This window comes from Rhincodon typus, chromosome 17, assembly GCF_021869965.1.
Source record: "Rhincodon typus isolate 14 chromosome 17, sRhiTyp1.1, whole genome shotgun sequence".
Taxonomy (NCBI): domain Eukaryota; kingdom Metazoa; phylum Chordata; class Chondrichthyes; order Orectolobiformes; family Rhincodontidae; genus Rhincodon; species Rhincodon typus.
In genome coordinates, this window is record NC_063348.1 from 16,751,011 (window position 1) to 16,763,383 (window position 12,373).

General features: G+C 41.6%; 1 protein-coding gene across 7 annotated transcripts in view; it reads right to left on the reverse strand.

Moving 5' to 3' along the window:
* Positions 1-12,373, reverse strand: part of kcnc1a (potassium voltage-gated channel, Shaw-related subfamily, member 1a) — a 77,504-nt gene that overhangs the window by 7,023 nt on the left and 58,108 nt on the right. For all 7 annotated transcript variants that reach the window (XM_048607088.1, XM_048607086.1, XM_048607087.1 and 4 more), the window contains exon 2: positions 2,117-3,050. In XM_048607088.1, coding sequence (XP_048463045.1) covers positions 2,117-3,050 — 934 coding nt within the window. The remainder of the gene's footprint in view (positions 1-2,116; positions 3,051-12,373) is intronic.

Here is a 12,373-nt window from a genome sequence, read left to right on the forward strand (position 1 = left end):
CAAGGAATTAATGGGTGTTTTGACTTCTGCATTACATGGTAGGATGCCAGGAAAAGGGATTTGGGAGTGTTGAGGAGTGGACCAAATTGGAGAAACTTTCTTTAGAGTGTTGAGAAGGGAGAATGGGCCAAGATTGTGTTTAGTAGTGATCTCAAGTTAAAGGGAATGCATGTGTCAAAGGGTAATCTGGTGAACCCAGGTAAGTATGGAGTGTAAAATGGGGAATGTTATTGAGGTTCTGGGCAGGTGGGGGAGTGGTGAGAGCAGAGGTGCAGGAAATGGAGCCAACAGATCAAAGGCACTGTCAATCACCCCTCAGCTGAGGAAAAAGAAAGATAAACATTGGATTACTTTCAATTTAGACTTCAAATTCTTTGAGAAATAAACTGAGGCTGTCCGTAAGTGTGAATGTGGGTCATGACAGATCTGGGTGTGGAAGTTGGATTGGAGTTGGAATGGAAGTGTGGAGTTGTGCGAGGTGGTAATGAGATGTGGTAATGGATTAGAGATAATCCATGTTTCTAAATGGCAATGCCTTTACTTTAACAGATTATGTTTTACCTATTAGTACCCTTAAGGTGGGGAAATATCAGGATGTCAGTTTACATTCTAATCACCACGGAAACGTTGATTTAACAAAGCAGAAAAATAAAGCATGCTAAAAAGAGATCCACCATCAAAAGACGGTGAATTTCAAAATAGTCAGTGATGTGAAAATTATTGTTGACAATGTCATTGTATGATTGCTTCCGGCACTTACTTTAAAGTCCCCTCTCACTATTTCACAGATGATAATCATTGGTTAAAATTCATTGATTAACTTTACTGTTAAAAAGAGAAATAAATTTGGTAGGAGTGCATTACATGTTCATATGACAACCTTCCGAACCATTATGTCAACTCTTTTGTTTTAGAAACATAGTTCATAGCTAAATATTCCAGGATTAACTTCTCTGTTTGTAATTTGATATCTCTTTTTCTCTCAGAAAGCAAAATTGTGAAAGGAAAATAAAACATTTCTTTTTGTGATATTAGCAGACGCACACTTAAAGCAGTTTCTTGACAATCCTATTTTAATACAGGTGTTAACCTGTTTATTTAAATGTTCTCATTAGTATACAAATAGCAATTTCTAGGCTAAAAATTTTTAATACTAAAATAGGTGTTAGAAACATCTTAATTTGATGTGATTATGTGACTATATTTCTCTCATTGAAAGAGTTAAACATCTTTTGTACTAAAATGCACAATTATTTTATGCTAATTCACTCTGAAACAGCAGGGAAAGTGGCTTCTTCTTACATTATGTTGCAGAGATATAGTATTGTTTGTAATATTGCACTATGTTCTTTCAAGGAACATATGACAGAATTTTAAGAGCAACTGAGATATATGCACAGAAAGACAAACTAAGGTCAGGAGTAATATTCTTTGCTGTGAAACTCTTCTAGACCATTTTCCTAGGAGTTTCAAGCCTAACCCTCTATATATTTTCATGCAACAAGATTCCTGTAGGAGGTGGGCAGTAAATAGTCTACAGAGAAATGATTTGGAATCCGAAAGCTCTCAATGTAATCAATCTTCATTAATCTCATATTTCCTTACCCAGAAACTATTGTTATCCCCCAGTCTTAATTTTCACAGTTGACCAAATAAGGACAGGGATTCTCCTCAACCCACTTTCTACACTGCAATACCTAGTTCTAGAAACTACTAACCAGTAAATTGTGAATAATGCTAAATAGTTCTAGTACATATAATGTTTTGATAGCCATTCTGAGATATAAACCTTCTACATTTTTTGTTATTTTATCCGAAAAGAAAAATTGGCATAAGCTATCAATTTACAGATTATAGTAAAAATCGACAACAGGCTGGTGATATTGAATTATTTCAATGATGAATGATTTGTCTCAAAGTAGGATCTACTGGATTGACTACATCCTATTTGGTAACATGCTTACTAAAAGGACATTTCTTACAAAACACTGGCATGGCTTAAATGTGCTGCCTTTCTAGAAACCCAAAGCTGGTTGGGATATAAAATGACTACCAGGGATAGGTGCAAAGGAGGCATTTGAGGGTCAGATGGACATTCCTCTAAGAGGTTTCCTACCTGCTCTGTTTATTTCTAAAATCTCTTCCTGAGCGAGTGGGCATGTGTCACTCTGTGTACTGTGATGTGGAGAGTTTACACCAGATTTACAATAATTGGGGGATCCCAGCTGGGGCGGTCTCGGTATATGCTTCTTTTTCTTCTTTGGTAATTTTTGTTTGGCCATCGCTAAGGAGTAATACATTCCAAAATTATTGACAATGACAGGGACTGGCATAGCAATGGTCAGCACGCCCGAAAGAGCACACAGGGCTCCTACCAACATGCCCGACCATGTCTGAGGAAACATGTCTCCATAGCCAAGTGTAGTCATGGTTACCACGGCCCACCAGAATCCAATCGGAATATTTTTGAAGTGTGTGTGTCGATCAGCTCTCAGGTCATGGGGGCTAGCACCTATCCTCTCAGCATAGTAGATCATGGTGGCAAATATCAGGACGCCGAGTGCCAAGAAGATGATGAGCAGCAGGAATTCATTGGTGCTTGCACGCAAAGTATGTCCTAAAACTCTCAGTCCCACAAAATGGCGGGTCAGCTTGAAGATTCGCAGGATTCGGACAAAGCGGACCACTCGCAAGAATCCCAGAACGTCCTTAGCAGCTTTGGAAGACAAAGCACTGAGTCCTACCTCCAGATAGAAGGGAAGAATAGCCACAAAGTCTATGATATTGAGAGAATTCTTGATAAACTCCACCTTGTTGGGACAAAACGTGATCCTCATGAGAAATTCAAAGGTAAACCATACCACACAGACTCCTTCGATGTACATTAAGAAGGCTTCTGTTTCAGTTTCCTGAATAACTTCAATCCGGGTTTCATTTCCATTCCTTACAATCTCTGTTCTGTTAACGATTGGATTAAATGCCTCATGGGTCTCAAGGCAGAATGTGCTGATTGACACCAGAATGAAGAAAAGTGAAGCAAAAGCACAGTACTGTGAAGAGAAAAAAAAACAGAAAATCACTTGCAAGAACGGGAAGATCGTATCAAAACATATATAAAGGTTCCAAACAATAAGAACATTATTATTTCTGTGTGTAGGAAAGAGTTCATTATTCCCAACCCGCTGCTTCCTAATTCCTTACAGCCTTACATAACTGCTTTCTCCCCATTATGTAAATTTAGTGGTCCCACAGTCCCAGAAGGGAACCCTGTCCAAAACAAGCAGGGCTTGGAAAATCAGCACTAAAATGTTGTTGTCCCAGCTCTCAACTGTGGTAACTATGATCATATCTAGTTGCTGGGAGCTGATGACCTTTCAATTTACTGCTATATGATGCAATCATTTCACCTCAGAGATGAAACCCATTGCATCTTGAAACCATATATACTGTGTTTCAATGGTTTCCTTCAATAAGTTTCTAAGCAAACCTCTTTCTTAAATGTTAAAAGTGTCATGTAATTTCAATTCTGATTCTCAACTTCCTTTTGTTTAAATTGTGTACCCATTGTAAATAACTTGTTTGGATCATTTTGACCAATTACAAAGTAATTCTGAACATTTCATTTAGGGCACATTGAAGTTGATTTTCTGTTGAAAACTAGCCCGGTTTCTTGTTCATCCTTTATACTTGGTGGTATTAGAAGCATTGGGGTTAATTTTCCTGGAAAGGTTGAATTGGAGTGGAAAGTATCAAATACAACCCTTCTATTGAAGAATGGAGGGAGGCAGAAAACAGAAACGTGTGAACATATGAGCAAGGAACTAAAGTAGGTCACTTGTCCCTTTGTTCCTGCTTCTTCTTTCAATAAGATCATGCCGAATCTGACTTTAACCTCAATCCACTGTTCCTGCATACCGCCAATAATATTTCACCCCATGGTCATGACGACTCTGAACCTAGGGTTCTGAGGAAGGGTCACTGGACCCGAAACGTTAACTCTAATTTTTTCTTCCCAAATGCTGCCAGGCCTGCTGAGCTTTTCCAGCAACTTTTGTTTTTGTTCTTGATTTGCGGCATCCGCAGTTCTTTCGGTTTTAATATTTCACCCCATGGTCATTAATCATCTATCATTTCATTAAAAAAATTAAAGATTCTGGACCCACTGTCCTTTGAGCAAATCAATTTTTAAAAAATCTCAACTGTCTGAGAGAAAAAGACTATCATCCTCTTAAAAGGGCAACCCCTTATTTTTAAACAAAGACCTCCCACAACATCCTTTTACACATCCAACCAGTCAAGTTCCTGCTATCTCTCACCCCCTCAGAATCAAGTCCCCTGACCCTTCTAAACTCCAGAGGATACAGGCCTAGCCTATCAAGTCTTTCCTCATAAGACAATCCGCTCATTCCAGGTATTAGTCAAATAAACCTCTGAACTGCTTCCAACATATCAACACCCTTCTTTAAGTACAGTGACCATTACTATAGACGCAATCTTACTAACACCCTGTACAGCTGAAACATAACATTCCTACTCTTGAATTCAATTCCCCTTGCAATAAACCACAAAATTCTAGGAAACTAAGGCCAGTTAGCTTGACATCAGTTGTGATGAAGGTATTAAAATTGATCATTAAACAGATTTTAGCTGCACACTTAGAAAACCTCAAGGGAATCAGGAAGAGTCCAGCATGATTTTGTCAAAGGGAAATCAATGTTTAACCAATTTATTGGAATTCTTTGAAGCATTAAAACACGCAATGGATAAAGGAAAGCATGTATTTGCTTTTTTACTTTTCCAGAAGGCTTTTGTAAAGGTGGCATATCGAAGGCTATTGTGGAAAATAAAAGCTCTTGTGTTGGCTTTAACATATTGGCATAGAAGATAAATTAGAATAGAAGATTGCCTGGATGAACACAGCAGGCCAGGCAGCATCAGAGGAGTGGGAAAGTTGACGCTTTGGGTCGGGACCCTTCTTCAGAAATGGGGAGGGGGAGGGGAGCTCAGAAATAAATAGAGAGAGTGGGGGTGGGGCTGGGGAAGGTAGGTGGGATGGTGATAGGTGAGTGCATGTAGGCAGTGGTTGGGTTTAGTCAGTGAGGTGGGAGTGGTAGTAAGTGGGAGAGAAGATGGACTGGTTGCGTCAGGTCAAGGAGGCAGGGATGAGAGGGAGGATTGGACATGGGATGAGGCCGGGGATGGGGAGAATTTGAAACTGGTAAAATCCCCGTTTAGGCCATTGGGCTGTAGGCTCCCAAGGTGGAATATGAGATGCTGCTCTTCCAGTTTCGGGGTGGCGTCATTGTGGCACTGGGGGAGGCCCAGGATGGGCATGTCACCCAGGGAGTGGGAGGAGAGTTGAAATGGTTCGCGACTGGGAGGTGTTGTTTGTCGCGTACAGAGCACAGGTGCTCTACAAAATGGTCTCCGAGCCTCCGCTTGGTCTCGCCGATGTAGAGTAGGCCACATCGGGAGCAGCGGATACAGTAGACCAAGGTGATAGATGTGCAGGTGAACCCCTATCTGATGTAGAAGGTTTGTTTTGGGCCTTGAATGGAGGTGAGGGGGGAGGTGTAGGGGCAGGTGTAGCACGTCCTGTGGTTGCAGGGAAAGGTGTCAGGAGTGGTGGGGTTAGTGAGGAGTGTGGAGCTATTTCAAGGACCACAACTTCCTCCTTTCGGTGATTGCAAATGCCCTCACTGTATCTCTTGCGTTTCCCACACCTCTGCCCTCACACCCCCTCCCCCCAACAAAATCAAAGACAGAATCCCCCTTGTCCTCACATATCACCCCACCTTTCGTAGGGATCGCTCTCTCCGCAGCTTCCTTGTCCTGTCCATCTTCTCTCCCACCTATCTGCCCCTCCCACCTAACTGACCAATCCTCACCACTCCCTACCTGCACTCACGTATCACCATCCCAGCTCCCTTCCCCTTCCCCATTTCTGAAGAAGGGTCCCAACCCGAAGCGTCAACGTTCCTGCTCCTCTGATGCTACCTGGCCTGCTGTGTTCATCCAGCTCCACACTGTGTTATCTGTAACCCCAACATCTGCAGTTCTTACTATTTCATAGAAGATTGGCTGCCTGGTAGAAAACCGAGAGTGTGCAAAAGTGGACCTTTGTCTGATCAGCAGGACATAACAAGTTGAGTCCCACAAGGGTTTGTTCTGGAGCCTCAACCTTATACAATTTACATCAATGACTTAGATAAGGGGAGCTGAGATAAGGTATCTAAATTGACACTTAACCAAAGATAGGTAGGAAAGTATGCTGTGAAGAAGATATTGGGGCTGAACATTTTTTTTGTCAAGTCTGGTTTGTATTGAATTTTTGAAGTGATTTCCACCATAAGGCCTAGCAAGTTTTCTCATCATAACATATCAAGCTCACCTCATTAACTACCTACATTGCTGCAAGATGTTGTCACGTTCAAATCCAGATCCACATTGTCACATGTTGTTCCCAGAACAACTGGCCACTCAGCAGATATCCCAGAGTGCATTATCATTTCTTGTGCACCTGCCATCTTTAAAAGCCCTTTGTGCATCCAGACAAGAACATTCAGTCCAGAGCAACATCCTGACATTTTCCCCAGATGTAGGAGACAGGGGGAAATAGGCACCCCTGACCTCACCCCACCCCACCACCCATCACCACCCCCCCACCACCACCCCCCTCCCCCAACACACCTATTCACAGGCAGGCACCTGGATCTCCTGCTGGACAGGGTTGTGCATTTATTTCCCTCTTCCCCAAGGTCCAGCAGTGGAGGCCATGACAGCAGACCATACCAGTCTTGCCTGAGTTTGCCATCTGTGTTTAAGTAGTGTCGGCTTTCTGGAGGAATATCCAGCACTGTAGGGAGAAGGTCAATGACCTTCGCCACTCTGCCAGCATAGGGGCCAGCACCTTCTCCATGATACCTCGCACTCACTCTCTCTCTGCTACTGTATCCACCTCCTACCAAGGCTCATGCTCTATTAAGCTCACGATTACATGCAACATCTTGCCTCATTCACTCTCAGTCACCCTAAACCCCAAACCCAATAACCCTGCATGCCCTCAGTGCTGCCTACTCAACTTGTTTAGGATACCTCCCCACCAGCACCAAAAGTAACAGCGGTGCCACTAGTTTTCATCTTCCATAATACCTGCCTCTCTGTCATTCCAAGAGAAAACAGCTCTGAATATGGCAGAAAGACTGAAAGTGAGCATGCTGTCCAACATTTGGCTCCTCACCCCTTATGTAGAGAGTATCCTGATTCGGATTGCCCCAAGTGGCTGCGTGAATGTGTCCAAGCCCCTTGACTCATAAAAAAGGCTGCCCTTTACTTACTGTACTGAAACCTCCGAGTGGAGGCTAGCCCCCTTGACTGATCACTGCTGACATTCATGACAAGCTTCCTGGCTTTGTGTCTGCAGTAAATGACAAAGCATGATAGAGGTACCATAAGCCTTGTATCTCTGGCTTAGAGACAAAGCACAAGAAGGCAATGCAAGCCTGAGATGCTTTGAGCATCCATGTAGACTCAGCGAGTGAAGAACCCAGAGGTGCAGCCTGCTCCAGTCCATATGTTGGGTTCTTGTCCAGCATTCCCTCTCAATTTTCTATCTTCTGTGTGGACTTCTGAGATCCATGCATGGCAAAATTTCCAGAAACAAATCAATGCTGCAAACTACATCTGCATGTCAATTGCCATGTGCAGAACATTGGAGCATGCAGGTTAGAGGGAAAGATGTGCATGTCCCTGAGCACAGTCCTTGCAGCAGCTTTACAGTGATAGTTGTCAGTGCAGCCAGAGGTGCAGCACTGAAGTGCAGAAGCACTCTGTAGATGGATCTGAGATATGCCATGAGAGCTCTTAGAGGCTGATGCATATCAGATGCCAATGTCTGCGGACATGACGTGTGTGTCCAATGCCCATAGATAATGCCCTGAGATGTTGGTACTTGGAGGTATGTCAGAGCAAGCAGCAAGATAAAGTTGCCAGGTACCCACTCTGACCTCCACATCCAGCGTTCTTAACCTCCAGATTGTTTGGTGCATTTGGTAAGCTAGGAAGCTGAATATTAATGAGGCAAATTGGGCTGTAATAAGGTGTTTAACAAATAATGATCCCTCTTGATTGCCAACGTGCTACTGCTGCGTGAGAAACTCATCGCGCTGCTTGTGAAAAACATAAAAGATTGCGCAAGACGTTCGCAACATAGAGATTGGGCCCACCAGACTCGTCTGATTCTGTCTCAAGTCTCAAATAGCCCACACCATTGACGTGAATCTGCTGAGAAATAGGAATCATAGAGTTATAGAGCTGTACAGCATGTAAACAGACACTTCAGTCCAACTTGTCCATGCTGACCAGCTATCTTAAATTACTCTAGTCCCATTTGCCAGTATTTGGTCCATATCCCTCTAAACCCTTCTTATTCATATAACCATCCAGATGCCTTTTAAATCCTGTTATTGCACCAGCACCATTTCCTCTGGCAACTCATTCCATACATGCACCACCCTCTGCATGACAAGGTTGCCCCTAGGTCCCTTTTAAATCTTGCCCCCCTCACCTTAAACCTATGTCCTCTAGTTTTGGATTCCACTACCCTGGGGAAAAGACCTTGGCTATTCACCCTATCCATGCCCCTCATGATTTTATAAACCTCTATAAGGTTACCCCTCAGCCTCCGACACTCTAGGGAAAATAGCCCCAGCCTAGTCAGCCTCTCCCTGTAGCTCAAACCCTCCAACCATGGCAACATTCTTATAAACCTTTTCTGTGTCCTTTCAAGTTTCATAACATCCTTCCTATAGCTGGGAGACCAGAATTGAATGCAGTATTCCAAAAGTGGCCTAACCAATGTCCTGTACAGCCATAACACGACCTCCCAGCTCCTATACCCAATGCACTGACCAACAAAGGCAAGCGTACCAAATCCCTTCTTCACTGTCTTGTCTACCTGCGACTCCACTTTCAAGGAACTATGAACCTGAACTCCAAGGTCTGTTTGTTCAGCAACAGTTGAGTGAGAGGACAAAAATATGGCAGATGGCATATAACTTAGGAAGAGATGAAGTAGTTCACTTTGGCAGGAAGAATGAAAAAAAAAGTGCTACTTAAATGGAGAACAATTGCAGAATCCTGAGTTACACAGGGATTTAGATATCATGAAACATGAGTCACAAAAAGGTAGGATACAGCTACAGCATGTTACCAAGAAGGCTAATGGGGTGCTATCCTTTATTACAAGGAGAGTTGAATATAAAATAAAAAATTTTTGCTTCAGTTAAACAGATCATCGTTGAGGCAACATCTCAAATACTGTGTGCAGTTTTGGTTTCCTTATTAAAAGGAAGATTTAAATCCATTGGAGATGGATCAGCGGAGGCTTATCAGATTGATAGCTGGAATGAGTGGGTTGTCTTATAAAGAAAGGCTGGACAGGCTGGGCCTGTTTCCACTAGAGTTTAGAAGAGTGAGGCATGACTTGATTGAAGGCTGTGAGATCCTGATTGATCTTGACAAGGTAAATGTGGCGAGGATGTTTCCCCTTGTGGGTCAGTCCCGAACTAGAGAGCACTGTTTTAAAATTTGTGATTTCCCCTTTAGGAGGTGAGGAGAATATTTTTCTCTCAGAAGGTTGTGTGACTTTGGAACTCCCTCCCTTTGACTTGATAGAGGTGTACAAAATGATCAGAGGTATAGATAGAGTAGACAGCCAGAGGCTTTTTCCTCGGGTGGAGGTAGCTATTATGAGGGGGCATAGTTTTAAAGTGAGTGGAGGTAGATATAGGGGAGACATCAAAGGTAGGTTCTTTACTCAGAGAGTGGTAGGGGCATGGAATGCATTGCCAGAAAGGGTAGTGGAGTCGGCCTCATTAGGGGCATTTAAGTGGCTATTAGATAGGCATATGGATAATAGTATAAGGTAGGGGTGGAGGCTAGATAGACCTTAGGTTTAGGGTAAAAGTTCAGCACAACATTGTGGGCCAAAGGGCCTGTGCTGTGCTGTACTGTTCTATGTCCCATGTTCCCTCAGAAGGTGGAGGAGGTAGGTCATTACAATAAGATATTTTTGACACAGATTCTTGTTGAGCAGGGCAATAAAGGGGTATTAGGGCAAGATAGGGATGTGGAATTCAAAACATCTACATATCAGTCATGGTATTATTGAATAGCAGAGAAACTCAGGGGCCGATTGAGCTATTCAGATCGTATTTCATATGTTCGTAATTGTATTTTCATTTACATTATCAAAGGCAAAGATGTCTTTCAAATATAATATTAAATAAAATAAAAATAAGAAGTTCTAGAAAAACTCAGCAGGTCTTGGCCGTGTCTATGAAAAACAGAGTTAATGTTTCAAGTCCAAATTGACTCGTCTTCAGAACTGACTTTCATATGATTGGATGAACTAGAACTACGTACAATACTCCAAATACAGTCTGGCCAATGCCTTATATAGCAGCAAGCTTAACTTTTTATAAATCCTAATACCTTCTGTTTCTCACTGCAGCCAATCACTGAGTTAAACATTTTTGGTAGATGGATGTTTAACATATTCAAAGGTATAACATTTGTATTACATTAATAAAGGGATTTTTGTTTTATCACACTTGTAGTATATCTTTACATATACAAATAACTGGTTTGCTAATCCATTTCAGTGTGGAGTTAAGAGTCAACCTCATTGCTGTGGGTCTGAAGTCAGAGATAAGCCAGACCGGGTAAGGATGGTAGATTTATATCTCTAAGGATGTCAGTGAACTAGGAGGGTTTTTATGAAAATCCCAGTATCTCATTGTCACCGTTACCAAGGCTAACTTTATTATTGCAGATTTATTTAATTAATTGCATTTTTAAATTCCACCTTGTACCACTGTGGGATTTGAACTTGTCACCAGAGTATTAGTCCATGCCTCTGAATTATTAGTCTACTAGTAATGTTAACACTGTTCCCAGTTAACACATTTACTTTTAAGCATATTTATGGCAGAATCACAAGCAAAATAATTGCTACGTTTATGACCTTTAGGTAGCTTTCAGAGTCTATTTCTTCTAATTTTTAGTTGAAGCCCCTCCTTGTAACTTTGATCCCAGATTAATGAGAAGGACACACAACTAAAGTCAGCAGGGTTTATTTTTTATTGTAGCATAAGATTAAGAACACTGAGTGGAATAAAGCAGGAAATCATACCTCCTGATGAATCCTTTTCTAACATTAATGTTGGTTTGTGATGGATGCAGCTGTCACTATTATGAATACCATAACTTCAAGTCAAGCTCGAACATGTTAAAATGCTGTATTTCTCTCTAACATGTCTTTAGCAATAACAACGACCCATTTAGACAGACTTCTTGAATTCTGAGTATCTCTGCTTCGATACAGAACTGGAAGGAGAAAATATGATTCAACAAATTGAGCGCGGTCATGAAATTCAATAACCCTCTGACACTTTATTTGTCAATGTGATAATCTAAATCTACAGTAATGCTGGCCCTGTACAGTTATTGTTCTGAGCTTTATGTGTGGCACATTACCAGATTAATTCACATGGAACTCTAATTTGTACCTGACCTTGTCATCTTTTGCTTCACTGCACAAGGACAGAAAATCATTCTGTTTCATACTGAATACTGTCAAATATATAAGTATAAAAGGACCTCCATACTATGACATAATATTTTGTGAACATATGGCAATTTTAAAAATAGTTTACGCAAAGATCAAGAAAACTGCATGATGTTATGATTAAGTCATGAAGCTTTTACTTATGAGATTTCTTGTGTTAATACAAATGCAGATTGCTGTCGATGCAATAGTTGCACTGGGAATGTAATGTATTCTGTAGAATGCATGCATTCTCAGAGGGCTGATCTCCTTTACAAGATTTTCTTGATTTGTAAGTAACACTTTCCCAGTTAAACCTATTCAATTATAAACATTTGGAAATACACCCTTCCCTGACTGTCCAACTTGGTGAATTTTCTTCCTTTTCTTCCCCACATTTTCATCCAGTGAATATTCTGTATCTCCCACTGTTTACTTTAATGAATATTGTCCTTTCCTTACTGTTTAACTCAGTAACTCTCCTCTTGTGTCATTGTTGATATTGTCTCTTTCCTTCGCATAATAAGACTGTGAACACTTCCCTTTACCACAGTAAGAGATGGAAATAGTGACTGCATACATTGTATGAAGAGGAAGTGAATATTCAGTATCCACTCTACAATGAATATTCACCCTCACTCACGGTAACCCAGTGACTACCTGCCCACTGCATAACCCTTTGGCTCAAATCTTCTGATCTGGGTCGGAATCCCTATTTCCAACCCAGATCGGATAAAATAACTGCCTACTTACCCTGGGTGGAAA